The sequence below is a fragment of the Carcharodon carcharias genome, chromosome 7 (genome assembly GCF_017639515.1).
Source record: "Carcharodon carcharias isolate sCarCar2 chromosome 7, sCarCar2.pri, whole genome shotgun sequence".
Classification (NCBI taxonomy): Eukaryota; Metazoa; Chordata; class Chondrichthyes; order Lamniformes; family Lamnidae; genus Carcharodon; species Carcharodon carcharias.
Window position 1 is genome coordinate 170,776,621 of NC_054473.1, and position 19,338 is coordinate 170,795,958.

Sequence of the window (19,338 nt, forward strand, 5' to 3'; positions counted from 1 at the left end):
TCTGCCCTATCTAGCCCCCCCATAATTTTGTGCATCTCAATTAGATCACCCCTTAGCCGCCTCTGATCTAAGGAAATCAACCCTAGCCTATCCAATCTCTCCTCATTGTTGCAATTTTCAAGCCCTGGTAACATTCTTGTAAATCTCCTCTGCACTCTCTCCAGATCAATTATGTCCTTCCAGTAATGTGATAACCAGAACTGTACACAAAATTCCAGCTATGGCCTAATGGGCACTTTATACAGTTCATTCTTTACATCCCTGCTTTCGTATTCAATACCTTGCTCAATAAAGAAAAGTATTCCATGTGCGTTCTTGACCACCTTGTCCATCTGTCCTGCCAAGGACTTGTGGACTTGCACTCCAAGGTGTCTCACTTCCTCAACCCCTCTTGATAACTTCCCATTTATTGGGTATTCACTTACTTTGTTTGCCTTCCCCAAATGCATTACCTCGCACTTTTCCAGATTGAATTCCATTTGGCACTTCTCCGCCCACTCAACCAAAGCATTGATATCATCCTGGAGTCGACAGCTATTCGAATGGAATAGGATCATAAAATGGCTACAGCCACAAGGAGACCATGCATCCTGACATTTCCATGCCTGCCCTGTGCAAGAGCAGCTCAACTAGTCTCACTCTCTTGACCGCAGATCTTCAGATAATTACCCAATTCCCTTTTGGAGGCCATGATTGACCCGCCAGATCCTAACCACATGCTGCACAAAAGTGTTTTTCCTCATGTTGCATTTGGGTCCTTTGCCATTCACTTTTTTGGGCCCTCTGGTTTTTGACCCTTTGGCAATAGGAACAGTTTCTCCCTATCTAGTCTGTCCAGACCCCTCTTGATTTTCAATACGTCTAGCAAATCTCCTCCCATCCTGTTCTTTTCTAATGAAAACAAGCCCAGCTTCTCCAACCTATCCATGTAATTGGAGTTCCTCATCCCTGAAAACCATTCTTGTAAATGTTTTCTGCACCCTCTCTAAAGCCTTCATATCATTCCTAAAGTGTGGTGCCCGGAATGGGACACAATACTCCAGTTGAGGCTGAGCCATAACCTCCTTGCTTTTGTATTCTTCGTCTTTACTTATAAAGCCCAAGATCCTGTATGCCTTATTAACCAATTTCTTAATTGCCCTGCCACCTTCAGTGGTTTCTGAACACATAGCCCTGGTCCCTTTGCTCCTGCATCCACTTTAAAATTCTATCCTTTATTTTTTTTTTTATGTTGGCTCTCCCCACTCTGCTTCCCAAAACATATCACTTCACGCTCCCCTGCGCTAAATTTCATCTGCCACGTGTCATCCTATTTCACCAGCCCTTGTCTGTGTCCTCTTGATGGCTATCTCTGTTTTCCACACAGTACATAATGCTTCCAAGTTTTGAGTCACCCATATACTTTGGAAATTGCGCCCTGTGCACCCAAGTCTAGGGGTGGAATCATGTCAGATTTGCACTAAATGCGGTAGCGGCAGGCTGCAATGGTGGCTTTTCACGCCGTATCGTCCCAATCCTGCCTCATTAATCATGCATTCCTGGGAAACACGCTGTCTCGCTGGTGGGTGGCCTCGGGTACCCACAGGGAGGAAGCCTCAGACTGCAGCAGAGAGAAGGTACAACATGGCTTAAGCTGCAACTTGCAACTTGGTGGAACAAACCATCGGAATGTTGAAAATGAGGTTCTGGTCTAGTGGAGACCTGCAATTCAGTTCACAGATGGTGCCACGCATCATCGTTGCCTGCTGCACCCTTCACAACCTGGCACTTCAGCAGGGAGGGGAGCTAGCTGAAACGGAGGAGCTGCACGCCTCCTCTGAGGCGGACGTTGGAGTGAAGATGAGGAGGTCTTCAAAGGCGAGGATGGTGACGTTGAGGCCAGACGAGGCTGGATTCATGGAGGATGATGATGACATGCAGTGAGGAGACATCATAGATCCTCACAGTGCATCTATGAATGTTTGACCCCAGTCTGGTTGATGGCAGCGCACATACCCTCTGTGATACGGCTTCTATCATGGAGGCTCAGCAGATGCCCATAACCTCTACATTCCAGGAGGATGATGAAGACATGCAGTGGGGACACTCCATAGACCCTTACATGGCTTATGTGAATGTCTGACTCCTGTCTGCCTGATGGCCTCGCTTGCGCTCTGTGAACAGGGAGATGCAGTGGAGAAACTTTAACTTCTCCTGATCCTATGGCATCCTTTGTGAGCTGAACCGTTCGGTACCACACTGTCACTGGACACAGATGCTGATGAGATGGGCAGTGCCAGCCTCACCTAAAAGGTGCTGGGAGCACAGAGAGAGAATGATGGAGCTCTGTGCTGCTGGCCCAGGATATTCTGGCAGCAATGATCAGCCCCATCAAGGTGCAGTATGGCTGATGTAACCAGTGACAGTGAAGGCACATGATCAGCGTGCTGGGAAGGTTGCACAAAGCGTGGGGAAGAGGCCCTGGACTGAGACACCTGCCTTTATTTTGTGCAGGGACCAAGGTTTCACATCTCTGTGACATGAGCACTGCTCATCATAACAAGGAACCATAGGCAAGGAGACATTCTTGGGAGTTTATTAACAAAGTGAACGTTATAAACAAGCATTTTATTGAACGTCTTTTGGAAGTCCATGGATACCACAACAACTGGATTACCATCATCAGCCCTCTCTATCTCCTCATCAAAAAACTCAGTCAAGTTGGTTAAACATGATTTGCCCTTAACAAATGCTAGCTTTCCTCCAATTAACTGTTGGACTGTTAATTTTGTCTAGGATTATCAATTCTAAAAGCTTCCACACCATTGAGGTTAAGCTGACTCACCTGTAGTGGCTGGGCTAATCCTTCCACCCTTGTTTGAACAAGAGGAGGGAATGGGAGCTGGCACAAAAAGTCAGTGAGAGGAAAATTTTTTTAAGAATCTTACTCTGAATGAGAGAAGGGAAATGGTAAAGCAGAGCCGCAGAAAATAATGTCTCAGTTCCCTTCATATCAAATAATAAAAACAGCTGTGGCAGACAAGTTGCAAGTTGTTACAAAACCTGAGACACCCTATTCACACATTGGGGAACATTCCAAGTTTCCTGGAACCCTGCCTGAGGCATCAAACTGGAAACTTATTCAAATTGCCAAGGACAAGGGTGGGACATGTTGCCAATTCCTCCCTTTTCTGAACTGGGAATTGGTCGCAGAAGGCGAAAACAACATCAGGGATTAAATGATATGCAGCCAGTGCTAGCCATGCTTTCAGCAGGGAGCCTGGAATTGTGACAAACCAGCAGAAGTTTGTCAGCCAACACAACTTTAAGGCAGCCTGCACCTCTTAAAGGGGAGATGTATTGTGGGATAGAGCAGGTAGTGGAGGTCTTTGCATGAGTCACTCCGATGTAGAAAAAAACCCAAAAATGGGCACAGTATGGGAGAGTGTGTGTTCCAATGTTCTCAGGCACTGCACCAGAGACTATAGTTGAGGAATTGGAAAGAAGTGCTGGAGGTCGATCGGAAACACACACTCAAAGCAGCGGGACCAGAAAGTCGTGGCAGTCAATACACGGGGTGAGATTTTACCAGCCCCTGAGGGGTGGACGAGGAGGTTGGGGAAGGGGCCGCTAAAATGCTTGGGATGGCTGTGTCAGGACAGTAACTCAGCTGCCCACTGATTGGAAGCAGAGACCAATTAAAAGCCCAATTAAGGGCCATTTCCTTGGTCTGCCAGCATGTTGCTAGCTGCAGGTGGCCCCTTTCCACATAGGGAGGCCTCCTGGGTGGGCAGGCCATTGGAGCGGGAGGCTCCAAGCCCCAGGGAGGGGAGCTGCAAAATGTTGACGCCCTCTGGGACTTGCCGCTGCTGCTGGAGGAGGTTCCCCCTCAAAAAACCGATGCCTGCCTGCTTGGCCTGGCAGAGAAATGAATTATCTTCCTTCTCTGTGAGTGCCTCAAAATGGAGGTCTTCTTGTTCATCATGCAGCCTCATCAGTGACCACTCATCTCAGTGGCAGTGCTGAGGCTGCAGAATGACCGACCGTTCTGATTGGGCCAGCCAACCGTACTTAATTGGGTGTATATAGTGCCAACATTGGGACTCAACCCATCAAAAATTGCTGGCCTAGGAGTCAAGCTCTGAGGATGTGGATGCAGCGCCAGGCCTGGTTCAGTGTCCTCGCATGAATGGTCAATGTTGGTGGATTCATCTTCAAATGCTATTTCCCACCTCCAGTATGAAATGCTGCTCAAGGCACTACATCCCCTTCATTCACCTACCAGCAATCTCTATCAATCAGGACTGCACCCTCCCACAATTAGCACTGCTGCAAGGCTCAGACCTATATCTCTCAGCTTGCAAACACTGCCCACTATTCAAATATGTCAGCCCCTTCACCCAAACATGTTGCACGATACTCACTGACACACTTCCCTCTCTCTTACAGGGCAGGGTCACTGGAGGCAGCAGGAGCTAACCTACATGTTCTTGCCTCATGGAGGAGATGGTGCACACCATCATTGGAGCAGACGTGACTGAAGCTGTGGGCCAGCAGTGAGGCTCAACCTATCGAAGGCGATGTTACGCTCGTTCCCAATCCTCCTCCTCACTGCCCATTTCCCTCTTTCCCACAATCTGCTCTGATTCACAAGAGCAGATGGTTTACGCTTGCACCTCTTTCCTTCCCACCCCCGCTGATCCCCATCACCACCCATCTGCCTTTCTCCTTTCGGATGTCCAAGTATTGCCATGTGGCCAGGCAGAGGTGGAAGAAGAACAGGTGGAAGAGCAAGAAGGCTGTGATAATGAACAAACATTGGCACTCAAATTCCCACTCGCAACCGCTAACTCAAATACTGACATGGCGCGTAATTCAGATCATAGGATAGAGGAGGGACCTGTGTGTGGTGAGACACCGGGGATGAATGGTCTTCAGCAGGCCAGGGGGTTAATGCTGTGCAGTTGCCAGATTGCCAGAGGGTGAGGTCTGCTGCAGAAGACTCCACTGAACATTTTGATGAGGTAGGCTACAGGAGAAATCTGATGGTTAGGCCCAATAGAGTCCTTAGCAGATTGGTAGTCCTGTCAAAAAGCCTGTATGCAGTGTCAAGGAGCATAGAGTAGCCTGGCATCATCTTTGCACAGGGCTTTGTGCAGAGCTTGGAGCTCATCCTTTCTAGAACGGAAGTGGCGGACTCAGCCACAATGCAGCTTCGAACAGCCTCCTCCCTTCATCTTCCTCCTCATGCTTCTCAACTCCTCGCCGTGTAACTGGTGGCAAGGCTGTGCCCTCAGGATGGTCAGGTCATGTAGGCTACCAGGAATTTTGACATCTGCTCTGTCAAGTACTGCAGGGCTCCTCCCGAGTGATCCAGGTAGCTGAACTATTGCTTCAGCACGCCAAGGTCACATTTCTTGTGACAGCATGACTCTCACTGTAACTGTGCTGCCCACATGTATGTAGGTTAAGCCATAAGGACTTGCACGCTCATTGTGTATGGTTACACATACAGCTGGACACTGAGAAAGTGGAATCCCTTTCTGTGGGAGTGCATCCCAGAGTTGAGCTGCAGCACCCACAAAGCAGTGTGTGTGCAGTCGGTGACACCCTGCACCACAGGGAAACCTGCATTCCTCGGAGCTGAGTGCTCACTCTGCCTGCTGCTCCCTGCCACGAGAGAAGGAAATGCATATTCTCTGTCCAGAGACAGCTGAATCAGTGAGTTTCCTTATGTGACAGTGGATGGGAAACTGCGAGGTGTTGCCAATAGAGCCAGCTCCACAGTGGAAGGAGACAGAGCAGATAAGTTCATGCTATGATCACTAACATGCCCACCAACAATGCAGCTTTCAGCCTGCTCTGAGGTTGCGGTTGTGACTGCAGCAGACGGCAGATTTTAGTGTCTTTAGTGACCTTTCTGAGCATCGTGCTGTTTGTGGGGAAACACCCACATGGAATTTAGACACAATATCAGCAATTATTTTATGTCTGATTTCCTCTGCTTGCATTTACCACATCTTTTGGAAATAACAGCCATTTACAACACAGCAAGATTCCACGAGCCCCATGATGGGTTCATCTAGTTTTTGGGCTGTTGACTGAGGGAGGAATGTTAATCAGAGCCATGAGAATCCCCTGGGACAAATAAACACAAAGAAAGCTGGAACAACTCAGGCATTGGCAGCACCTGTGGAGAGAGAAACAGTTAACATTTTGAGTCCTTATGACTGTTCTCCAGAGCACACTTGTTTACCCAACCATGATGCAGCCTGACAGCCCCCTCCCTTCATCTTCCTCCTTCTCCGCATGCTTCAAAGCTGCTCGCTGTGTTGGCAAGGTCCGTGCCCTCGGATTTAAGGCCTGATGTGAATGACCTACGTCTCCAGAAGCATATCATTCACCCTGTACCAGTCTGGACTATAAGCATAGGCTATACGCTCAAGCCCTGGAATAAGCCTTGAGCCCCTAGCTCCTCATTTCGGGGTAAGAGTTACAACTGAAACAAGCTTGCAAAAGTTGTGTGCGCAATGTTTGTTTTGTCAAATCTGTGGATGCCCATGGATGGGATTTTCTGGCCCCCAACGCAGGTGGGCATCGTCGCAGGCAGGACGGGAAAATTTGGGGATCTGTTAAAAGTCAACAGCTCTCCAAATCTTCCCATCCTGCCTGCAATATTGATGCCCTTTGTTGCTGAGGCCAGAAAATCCCAGCTGGTGAATCTGTGAAAGCGAGCGTTTAGTTCATTCTGATTTAATTGATCAAATGACCCCTTTCTTTTTTTTTCTCTCATTAGCTGGACGTCCTTTTCTGGTGTGTTTGACTTTGACACGGATATTCACCCCAGCGCTATTGCTCAGAGCATTGCCAGGGAGAAGTGGAGCAAAAAGTTCTTTGAAAACCTGAAAGAGTGAGTACAGCTGGTTTCACATTGAGATTGTTACATGGGTAAACAGTCCAGTTCCTTTTATAGTGCACATGGATAAAGTGTACTTCAAGAATTTTCTACAGCAGCAGGTGTCTGGTCCAACAAGAAAGGAAGCACTGCTAGACCTGGTTCTTGGGAATGAGGTGGGCCAAGTAGATCAAGTGACAGTGGGGGAACATTTAGATGACAATGATTATTGTATCATAAGGTTTATGATGACGGTACACAAAGGGCAATCCAGAGTAAGAATAATTAAGTGGAAGAGAGCCAACTTCGGTGGGGCAAGAACGGAGCTGGGCTGGATAGACTGGAACCGAAGGTTGGCGGGTAAAACTGTAGCTGAAACATGGGCTACATTCAAAGAAGACCTGGTTCAGGCACAGTCAAGGTATATTCCCTCATGAGGGGGAAAGTAGGGCAAACAAATCCAGGTCTCCCTGGATGAAAAAGGTGGTAGAAATTAAGATAAAGACAAGAAGTGTGCTTATGGCAGGTGTCAGGTAGAAAATACAGTTGAGAACCAAGCTGAATACAGAAGGTTCAGAGGAGAGATGAAAAGCAAATAAGAGAAGCAAAAAGGGATTATGAGAAAAGACTGGCAGCCAACATAAAGGGGAATCCCAAAGTCTTCTGTAAGCACATAAATAGTAAGAGGGTGGTAAAAGAAGGGGTAAGGCTGATTAGGGACCAATAAAGGGGATTTACATTTGGCTGTGTATTTTAACATTTTTTAATGCATTCAATGCTGAGTGAGGACCTCATTGCCATGTTGCCGGAGGTCACCGTTAACAGTTATTGGCTTAGTACAAAGAGGAGAAGAGTCAATTCTCTCTTAACTCTAAGTTCGCTTTATTCACATCATTAGATCATCTACATATAGCTTATACGTTTAGTTAAATATAGACACGCAATTTACAGCAGGTTATACAGTTTTACACCCAAAACTAGGATCTAAACGCACACCCACTAGGTTTCTCTGACACTCCCTGAGTGGTCACAGAATATAAAAGCTAATACCCGAAAAGGAGAGCTGACACTGGCCAGGCATTCCTTTTTCTCTCTCTCTCTCTCTCGCATCTCTACGTTGCTGGCGTAGGTTCTTCCGCTTCTGCGATGGTTGGTCTCCGGAGTCTCGCTGCTCCACGCCCGAAATCCTTTCAGTATTATACTGAATCTTATCACTTTAAACTGTGCTGTCTCTCTCCCCGTTGGTTTAGGCCTGCTTACCTGATCTGTGGCATATTCTCATTGACTCTGTTCCAAGACTTGCAGTATTACCTTGTTCTTCCTTTTCTAAATAAGTACTCATCACATTTCCTTGGTCTTCAAGACACTCAGCTATTTCAAAACCGGTTTCAGCCAGCTGGGACCAGTGACTGGAGCTCAGGTTTCAAAAGTTGCTCAGGCCAGTAACTGGACTCAGGTTATTTCAGGTGAAAAGTTGCTTTTGCCTGTGTCAGCAATTCAGCTGCTGCCCCTGGCCAACAGCCAGACATAAAGTACAGTAAAATATGAGCTGACTGAACTCTGAAGGAGCATTTCAATTAATGCTTAGCCCTCAAATATAAAAGTTTAAGAATGTAAATGCTGTGCTGGGCAATATTAAGCAGGATAAAATACTATCCACAGTACTGTAATAGTGGAAACAAAAGCTTCATTTAGAGTGATGCAAATGTCTGAGCGGTTAGTATGTATGCAAATGTAAGTCAAGTAATTAGTTACGATACAAAAACAAGAATAGCTGGAAAAACTCAGCAGGTCTGATAGCATCTGTGGAGAGGAAGACAGAATTAACGTTTCGAGTCCATTGAGGGTTGATGAGGGTAATGCTGATGATGTGGTGTACATGGACTTCCAAAAGCTATTTGATATAGTGCCAAACAACAGACATGTGAGATAAGTTACAGTTCATAATAAAGGGGAAGGTAGCAATGTGGATACAAAATTGGCTGAAAAATAGGACGCAGAGAGTAATAGTTGATGAATATTTTTTGGGCTGGAGGAAGGTTTGTCGTGGAGTTCCCCAGGGGTTGTTATTGGGACCCTTGCTTTTCCTGATGTATATTAATGATCTAGATCTTGGTGTGTAGGGATAATTTCATAGTTTACATTAAACTGTGATGACATTGTAGAACTTCAAAAGGATAGAGACAAGTTGGTGGAATTAGCAGATAGGTTGCAGATGAAGTTCAATACAGAGAAGTGTGAGGTGTTTCATTTTGGCAGGAAGAACCTGGAGTGACAATATAAAATAAGGGGTACAACTCTAAAGGGTGTGCAGGAGCAGAGGGACCTGGGTGTACCTGTGCATAAATCATTAAAGATGGCAGGAGCAATGGAGAAAATAGTTAATAAAGCACGCAGTAACAGGTTTTATTAATAGGGGCATAGTGTACAAGAGCAAGGTGGGTATGCTGAACTTTTATAGGACATTAGTTAGACCTCAGCTGGAGTATTGTGTACAGTTCTGGGCACCACACTTTAGAAAAGATGTGAACACGTTGCAGAGAGTGCATAAGAGGTTTACAAAAGTGGTCCCAGGGATTAGAAACTTCAATTATGAACACAGGTTGGAGAACTTGGGACTATTCTTCTTGGATAGGAGAAGACTGAGGAGATTTGATAGAGGTGTTCAAAATCCTGAAGGGGATTAGTCAGAGTAGATGGGGAGAAACAGTTCCTGCTCAGAAAAGTATTGAGAATGAGAGGGCACAGATTTAAAGTGATTTGCAAAAGAAGCAAATACGACATAAGAAAATACTTATTCACACAGTGAGTGGTTCGGGTCTGGAATGCACTGCTTGGAAGTGTGGTGGAGGCAGGTTCAATTGAGGCATTCAAGAGGGCATTAGATGATTGTTCCTATTTAAATATTGCACAGGGTTACGGGGAAAAGGCAGGAGAATGGCACTGAGACATAATGCTCATTCAGAGAGCTGGTGCAGCCGTGATGAGCCAAATGGCCTCCTTCTACACAGTAACAATTCTGTGAAGAATCTGTGGCAATAAGATGATCGTTTTCCATAATTTCTACCATTGTTCCAGAGTCTACAGTTAGAATTAGGAAAATGTTCAGCTGCCTAGGGGTTTGATTGGGAAAGGGAGCTTCACAGCATATTCATGACCAATCACCTAATGCTGTATAATGTATAATGAATGTTTTGGAGATTGATTGCTATCATTTTAACAAGCTCACTGGTAGGCACCCTGAAATCTAGGGTTCTTGAAATGAACACTCATGCACAAAATGTCAATTACTTATGGTCTAGCTGGCCACATAAAAAGAAAGATTGTGCATTATTAGTGTCCTCTCACAAAGTGTTGTGAGTATATTCTCATTTTGGAAAATACCTCTTAATAGAGACAGAGATCTTTCCAAACATTTTTTTTCTCAAATTGGACACCTGTTCATTTTGAATGTCTATGAGTCACTACTTCCGAGGAACCAAAGATGTCTGGCTGTGATTGCACACACAACACTGTGGCTGAACATTTAGATTATGTAGCAACAAGTCCAGAAACAGAAAATGGTAAAATGCACAGATCAATCAGCAACTATGAGAAAGGGCACAATCATTTTCTGGTATATCGCTCATCAGTCGCTGAGATTTGGCTGTGTATTTCAACATTTTTTTAATGCATTCAATGCTGAGTGAGGACCTCATTGCCATGTTGCCGGAGGTCACCGGTAACAGTTATTGGCTTAGTACAAAGAGGAGAAGAATCAATTCTCTCTTAACTCTAAATTCGCTTTATTCACGTTATTAGATCATCTACATATAGCTTATACATCTAGTTAAATATAGACATGCAGTTTACAGCAGGTTATACAGTTTTATATCCAAAATTAGGATCTAAATGCACACCCACTAGGTTTCTCTGACACTCCCTGAGTGGTCACAGAATATAAAAGCTAATACCCGAAAAGGAGAGCTGACACTGGCGTCCCATTGTCTCTCTCTTGCGTCTCTACGTTGCTGGCGAAGGTTCTTCTGCTTCTGCGATGGTTGGTCTCCGGAGTCTCGCTGCTCCACGCCCAGAATCCTTTCAGTATTATACTGAATCTTTTCTCTTCAAGCTGTGCTGGCTCTCTCCCCGTTGGTTTAGGCCTGCTTACCTGATCTGTGGCATATTCTCATTGGCTCTGTTCCAAGACTTGCAGTATCACCTTGTTCCTCCTTTTCTAAATAAGGAATCATCACATTTCCTTGGTCTTCAAGACACTCAGCTATTTCAAAACTGGGACCAGCTGGGACCAGTGACTGGAGCTCAGGTTTCAAAAGTTGCTCAGGCCAGTAACTGGACTCAGGTTATTTCAGGTGAAAAGTTGCTTTTGCCTGTGTCAGCAATTCAGCTGCTGCCCCCGGCCAACAGCCAGACATAAAATACAGTAAAATATGAGCTGACTGAACTCTGAAGGAGCATTTCAATTAATGCTTTGCCCTCAAAGGTAAGTTTAAGAATGTAAATGCTGTGCTGGGCAATATTAAGCAGGATAAAATACTATCCACAATACTGTAATAGTGGAAACAAAAGCTTCATTTAGAGTGATGCAAATGTCTGAGCGGTTAGTATGTATGCAAATGTAAGTCAAGTAATTAATTATGATACAAAAACAAGAATAGCTGGAAAGACTCAGCAGGTCTGACAGCATCTGTGGAGAGGAATACAGAGTCAACATTTCGAGTCTGTATGACTCTTCATCAGACCTGCTGAGTTTTTTCAGCAATTTTTGTTTGTGTTTCAGATTTACAGCATCCGCAGTATTTTGCTTTTAATTAGTTATGATGCCTTAAAATTGCAGGAATGTGGTATCTTGGAACAGGATTTCATGCAGAGTTTGGAGCCACATCCTTTTCAGCTTGGGCCTGATGGCTAACTCCAACTTGTGGCTCCAGCCATGATGTAGTGTCTGGTGGTCGGAGTCTCAGCTTCCATTACAGCACAGGCAGAAGCCACCAAACATCTGTGTTGCAGTGATTGCTCAGACTGAGGTCATGAGATCCATGCATAATGCAATACAGGCTCAGACTCCTACCATCATGGCCAGAGATGTCAATGCACGAATGCAGTAGTTCAGCAATCTGTGCTCCAGCAGCTTACTAAGATTGTTGAAGACGTGGACTGCAACGGTTCAAGTTGCCCACAACCTTCTCAAGGACAGTTCGGGACGAGCAATAAATGCCAGCCTTGTCAATAACTCTCACATCCCAAGAACAAATTTTTAAAAAGCATACGTACTCCCATCGCTGCCACTCTGTCTTTCAGCCAGCCAGCCCAGACTGCTGCTATCCCATGCTGAGGTGGAGAAGACCAAAGCCGGACCCTTGAGGCTCGGAGTTGCTTGAGGTCATCCTGGAAAGACATCTGCTATCTTCACCAGTGATACTCAGCAACTCCACCAGTTAAAATAACCACTAGGGTAGCACTATGTAGGAACACAAGGACAGGCAAAGACACCTGTAAGCCAGGCACTAATGGATTGCACAGGAGTGAAGAGTTCAATGTATTATTGGAAGTGTTGTTGGATAAAGTTGTTATGGAATGGTTTTTGCTGGAGTTTTTTACCTAGAGGGATGGTTTGTAGCAGATGGATTAAAAAGTGGGGAATTGTGACGCAACTGCGGTGTGGCGATACAATCTCAGTGGAACCAAATTATGAATATCTGCTCGTTGACAATTCATCTGCAGCAGAGGAGGTCCTGAAAGTTTCATTTTCCTCCTTCCCTTCTTCCTTCTCCTCCAGATGTGCCCTCTAAAGGCTTGGTGGCAAGGACTACACCCTCATGATAACAAGGGAAGCCACAGCTTGCCACCACAAACTTAGGGACATATGCTCTGGAAAATATTGGTTGGAACCCCCACTCCACTCCTGTCACCATTCCCCTGAGCGGCTCAGGCAGCGGAACTGTCAGTGCAGACTCGATGGGCCGAAGGGCCTCTTCTGCACTGTGTGATTCTGTGAACTGTTGCTTCTGTTTCAGGGTGCTGATGGTTTGCTCCATGACATTCCCAGTCACTGCATTGCTTTTATTATGGGTGTGCTGCCCACGCATGGTCAACTGGCAGAGAGAGCCGTGAGTCGGGTGTGGAATGGATATCCTTCATCACTCAGCAGCCAGCCTCTGGTTCTATTTGATGGAAAGATGTTGGGTACAACTGACTGATTCAAGATGGCTGCATCCTGACTGCAGTCAGGATAACAGGCGTTCACTGATGGGACTTTCAGGGCATGGTTACTCGCCAAGCGCACCTTTATCTTGTAGCCGCACTTACGGCTGAGGAATATCCCCCCCCATTAATATGTGGGGCTGGCAGAGCAATGTCAAAGAGTCAATGTGCATTTAATCAGTGACACCCAGCGCTATTAACAATGCTGCTAGCCTGGCAAAGCCACATGCCTGCTCCTTGTGCTTCTTTCTGCTAAGAGACGTGACAAAGTTTCCCCTCATTCTATACAGGATCTCTCTGCAGAGATGCACAGCCAATTGTGAAAAGTTGCTGATGTCACCTGCTCTGGCCTGGAAGGACCAAGTATAGTAGAACTTGAGGGACACAATAACGTCCACTGGCAGTACCATCTTCGCCCTTCTGTGCAGCTGCAGTTCAGGTTGTAGGACAGGAGTGGACACCTCCATCAGCAGCCAGCACACCCCCAACCCCTCCTAATGAGGTCCAGTCCTTGCAGGTCCTCCCTCCCCTCCCCCATGACCACTCCACCCACACTGCCACCTCCCCACTCCCACTTCTGCCCACCTCGTTGGGCCTCACCTCCCCTCGCTGCCCTGAGACCTTCAAAATTTACCTGGTCTTGGAATCCCGGGACTTAAGGCAGAATTTTCCGTTCTGGGTCTAAGACCCATGAGGGGGGTGGGGGCAGGAAGGGTTTCCCGCCATGGAGGCTGCTGGGAATTTGCGTTGTATCGTGCGATGCTGGCCTAATTCTGCAGTCGGGAGTTTCCCGCCGTTTTGCACAGCGGATCGGGCTGGATGGCTCATGTCCCGTCATCATATCTGGGCGCCATCTTTAAAAGCTGCCTGGACATCAACTGACCCACCATTGAAGATGGATGATCCACCTCCTAGAAGATCTTGAGGATAGAAGATGGACCTCCTTGAAGACCTTGAAGCCAGAAGATCCATGTCACAGGTGTTCCACCCACCCACTGCTGCATGTGTTGTTCCAGGGTCTGGTCGCTGGAGGCTTCTATCTCCCCTTCCAATCTCCATGAGCTGCCCCCGGCCGACTTGCAGGTTTGCACGACATTTGCAGGCCACGTTGGGGGGAGATTTCCAGTTGGGGCTTCATCTGTGCCCATTGATGGGATACAGAATGGCTTCGTACCAGCCTCTGGCGATAATGGTGGCCTGCCATAACAGGTGGGAGCACACGTTCCCACCATCATTTTACACCAGCAAGAAACCCACTTTTCACCTTCTGATGTATTACAGGATTGGCTTGGTCATAGAAGACAAAGGGAAGCAGTGGAAGGGTGCTTTTCTGAATGGAGAGCTGTGACTAGTGGAGTTCCGCAGGGATCAGTGCTGGGACCTTTGATGTTTGTAGTATACGTAAATGAATTTGAGGAAAATGTAACTGGGCTAATTAGTAAGTTTGCAGACGACACTAAGTTTGGAGGAGTTGCAGATAGTGAAGAGGATTGTCAAAGGATACAACGGGATGTAACCCTTAAGTGCATTGACAGGCAGAGGGATCTGGGTGTACAGGTCCACAGGTCACTGAAAGTGGCAACGCAAGTTGATAAGGTAGTCAGGAACGCATATGGCATGATTGCCTTCATTGGCAGGGGTATTGAGTATAAAAGCTGGGAAGTCATGCTGCAACTGTATAGAACCTTGGTTAGGCCAGACTTGGAATATTGCATGCAATTCTGGTCACCACATTACCAGAAGGATATAGAGGCATTGGAGAGGGTGCAGAGGAGGTTTACCAGGATGCTGCCTGATCTGGAGGTTATTAGCTATGAGGAGAGGTTGGAGAAACTCGGATTGTTCTCACTAGAGCAACGGAGATTGAGGGGCTTCTTGATAAAAGTTTACAAAATTATGAGTGGCATGGACAGAGTAGATAGCCAGAAGCTTTTTCCCAGGGTGGAAGAGTCAATTACTAGGGGACATAGATTTAAGGTGAGAGGAGAAAACTATAGAGGAGATGTGCGGGGCAAGTTTTTTACGCAGAGAGTAGTGAGTGTCTGGAATTTGCTGCCAGAGGAGGTGGTGGAAGCAGTTACTATAGTGGTGTTTAAGATGCAGCTTGACAAATACATGAACAGAACAAAAACAGAATTACCTGGAAAAACTCAGCAGGTCTGGCAGCATCGGCGGAGAAGAAAAGAGTTGACGTTTCGAGTCCTCATGACCCTTCGACAGAACTTGCGTTCGAGTCCAAGAAAGAGTTGAAATATAAGCTGGTTTAAGGTGTGTGTGTGGGGGGGCGGAGAGATAGAGAGACAAAGAGGTGGAGCGGGGGGGCGGGGGTGTGGTTGTAGGGAGACAGTCACTGAGAAAGGAGATATGGCTGTGAAAGCGGGTTTTAGTAAACACCTTGTCAAACACTAGGAGGGAAATGGAAAGCAAGGAAGGTGAGCAAGACAACAGAGAGATACGGAAATCTTGTCGCAGAGAGGAACAGAACTTCTTCAAGGAGGTAGGCATTTCTTGAAGAGCAGTGGCAGTCAATTAAACACAGAGATAAAAACAAAAAAACTGCAGATGCTGAAAATCCAAAACAAAAACAGAATTACCTGGAAAAACTCAGCAGGTCTGGCAGCATCGGCGGAGAAGAAAAGAGTTGACGTTTCGAGTCCTCATGACCCTTCGACAGAACTTGCGTTCGAGTCCAAGAAAGAGTTGAAATATAAGCTGGTTTAAGGTGTGTGTGTGGGGGGGCGGAGAGATAGAGAGACAAAGAGGTGGAGCGGGGGGGCGGGGGTGTGGTTGTAGGGAGACAGTCACTATCCGCAGTTTTTTTGTTTTTATCTCTGTGTTTAATTGACTGCCACTGCTCTTCAAGAAATGCCTACCTCCTTGAAGAAGTTCTGTTCCTCTCTGCGACAAGATTTCCGTATCTCTCTGTTGTCTTGCTCACCTTCCTTGCTTTCCATTTCCCTCCTAGTGTTTGACAAGGTGTTTACTAAAACCCGCTTTCACAGCCATATCTCCTTTCTCAGTGACTGTCTCCCTACAACCACACCCCCGCCCCCCCGCTCCACCTCTTTGTCTCTCTATCTCTCCGCCCCCCCACACACACACCTTAAACCAGCTTATATTTCAACTCTTTCTTGGACTCGAACGCAAGTTCTGTCGAAGGGTCATGAGGACTCGAAACGTCAACTCTTTTCTTCTCCGCCGATGCTGCCAGACCTGCTGAGTTTTTCCAGGTAATTCTGTTTTTGTTTTGGATTTTCAGCATCCGCAGTTTTTTTGTTTTTAAATACATGAACAGGATGGGAATAGAGGGATACGGACCATGGAAGTGCAGAATGTTTTAGTTGACGGGCAATATGATCGGCGCAGGCTTGGAGGGCCGAAGGACCTGTTCCTGTGCCGGACTTTCCTTTGTTCTTTTTGTTCTTTGAAACAGGAGCAGGAATAGGCCGTTCTGCCCCTCGAGCCTGCTCTGCCACTCACTAAGATCATGGCTGACCTGATTGTGCCCCTAGCTCCACTTTCCTGCCTGCCCCCATAACCCTAGATTTACCAGGATGTTGCCTGGGATGAAACATTTAGGTTATGAAGAGAGATTGGATGGACTTGGGTTGTTTTCGTTGGAGCAGAAAAGACTGAGGGGCAACCTGATCGAGGTGTACAAGATTGAGGGACATGGACAGGGTGGATAGGGAGCAGCTGTTCCCCTTAGTTGAAGGGTCAGTCACAAGGGGACGTAAGTTCAAGGTGAGGGGCAGGAGGTTTAGGGGGGATGTGAGCAAAAATTTTTTTGCTCAGGATGGTGACGGTCTGGAATGCACTGCCTGGGAGGGTGGTGGAGGCGGGTTGCCTCGCATCCTTTAAAAAGTACCTGGATGAGCACTTGGCTTGTCATAACATTCAAGGCTATGGGCCAAGTGCTGGCAAATAGGATTAGGTAAGTAAGTAAGGTATTTCTTACATGTTGATGCAGACTCGATGGGCCGAAGTGCCTCTTCTGTACTCTGTGATTCTGTGAAAAGCCTGTCTCACTCAGTCTTGAATGCATTCAAAGGCCCAGCCTCCTCTGCTCGCTGGGTAGAGAATCCCAAGCACTGATGACTCCTTGAGGGAAGAAATTCCTGCTCAGCTCTATCTTCAATGGATGACCCATTATTTTTAAACTGTACCCCCTAGATCTAGATTCTCCCATGAGGGGAAACATCCTCTATCAAACACCCTCAGAATCTTATGTTTCAATAAGGTCACCTCTCAGTCTTAACTCCATTGAATTCTGGTTTGCATATTATAAAAAAGATATTGAGGGACTTTAGAAGGTGCAAAAAAGATTGACTAGAATGGTACCAGAACTGAGAGGCCACACCCATCAGAAAGGTTGAACAGGCTGGAGCTCTTTTCCCTACAAAGGAAAAGATTGAGTTGGGCCATGATAAAGGTCTTCAAGATTAAGAAGTGGTTTGATAAGATCAACGTAGAGAAAATGTTTGCACTTGTGGCAAGTCCCTACTAGGAATCATAAAAATGAGGCAGTAATTAATGTATCCAATAGGGATTCAGAAGAAACTTCTTTACCCAGGAGTTGTTTAGAATGTGGAACTCACTATAAGAAGTGGTTGAGGTGACTAGCATAGATATGTTTAAGGGGAGGCATAAAAGAAAGACTTGCATTCATATCACCACCTCATTGCTGTTTACAGCCAATTAAATACTTGTTGAAGTGTATTCATTGCTTTAGTAAAGGAAATGTGTCAGCTAATTTGCACTCAGCAAACTCTCACAGACACCAATATGGTCATGACCAGCAAATCTGGTTTTGTTGATGTCAGCTGAGGGATACATATTGGCCAGGACTAACTCCTCTGCACTCCTTCAGAATAGTGCCATGGGATCTTACATATTTACCGAAGCTGGGCTTCAGTTTAATGTCTCCTCTGAGACAACACCTCCACCAGCCTTGATTTTTGCATTCAAGCCCTAAAGTAGTACTTGAACCTGGAACTTTTAGAGGTGAGTGCGCTACCTACTGAGCTACAGTTGAAAGGAAGGCAAAAAGTGTAGAAGAATACACTGATGGCTCAAAAGATGGTGGATTTTTCCCCCACCGTGCCCAACAGGAACCTAAGGTCATCTATGGGATTGTTACTTATAAAATTATAGATTATAACTTTTCAAAGAACGCTAGAGTTTTAATCTTACTCATCAAACCACAGGAATTTTTTTGGAATATAGTCATGCAGCTCATTTGATTGCGCTTGTCTAGGTATTTCATAATCAGAGACATGGAAAGATTGGAGTGAAAACGTGCTAACAGCAAACCAGTGAAAGATTATAGTTATGGTTTTCGTTTCGCTTCCGGGAGCTTGATCCTCTTCTATCACAGAACTGCTTTGTTTCAAAGTGAAGATAACAAATGCCAGTCTTGAGTCATAGATGTTCAGTTTTATTTTGCTAAATTTCAGCCACACAATCAACAAAATAAGCAGCCTGGTAACAAAGCTTGATGGTTGTTAGGAAAATTGTGTCAATTTTCTCCTTATCCAATATTCTTACACTTGCCAATTGTTTTTCTAGTACTGATCCTAAATCTTTTATGAAAATAGCTTTTCACTGCTTACCACATCAAAAAACCCTTTATAATTTCGAAAGCCTTTAAACCCACTCCCTCTTTCCCTGTTCTCGTGGAAGGGAAACATTTTTTAACCTTTTTCATAACTATAATCTTTCACTGGTTTGCTGTTAGCACATTTTCACTCCAATCTTTCCATGTCTCTAACATTATTCCTTAAATGCCTAACTGATGTCTTATACAAATTCAACATCAAATTCCTGCTTTTATGTTCACTCTTCTCTGTTCAGTTACTCTAATTTCATTAATGCTTCTTATGGTCTTTTGATTACTTTTAAAATTCTACATATCTCCATCCCTAAATCCAAGATGTTTAAAATAGCAGTCAGCCCTGAGGATCTCATTGGAACCCGATGTACATATTTAAAGAAGGACTCAGTCAGTTTTGGGCAGGTCAGAAGAGCAGTGTAAAATCAAAGTCTGTGAGAAGAGAGCAGGACATTGGGGGTGAGGACCCGCAGTGTCTTTACTCTCCAACAGCCCAGTTTCTGATAAGCAGGCAGGGTTAAGATGCCCCTGCTGTCTTTTGATGAGATGTTAAACTGAGGCCCTAGTCACCTCCTTGGGGTGAGCAAGGCACTATTGAAAGAAGTGAGGTGAACTGACCAACGTGTTCCTTAAGCAACACCAGTAACAA

The 19,338-nt window shown here is 45.7% G+C and overlaps 1 protein-coding gene across 4 annotated transcripts in view; it reads left to right on the forward strand.

Moving 5' to 3' along the window:
• Positions 1 to 19,338, forward strand: part of LOC121279790 (putative phosphoenolpyruvate synthase) — a 181,143-nt gene that overhangs the window by 40,802 nt on the left and 121,003 nt on the right. For all 4 annotated transcript variants that reach the window (XR_005943498.1, XR_005943497.1, XM_041191144.1 and 1 more), the window contains exon 5: positions 6,776 to 6,889. Coding sequence is in view for 2 of the 4 variants with exons in the window: in XM_041191144.1 (XP_041047078.1) it covers positions 6,776 to 6,889 (114 nt within the window). In the remaining 2 variants the exon portion in view is untranslated. The remainder of the gene's footprint in view (positions 1 to 6,775; positions 6,890 to 19,338) is intronic.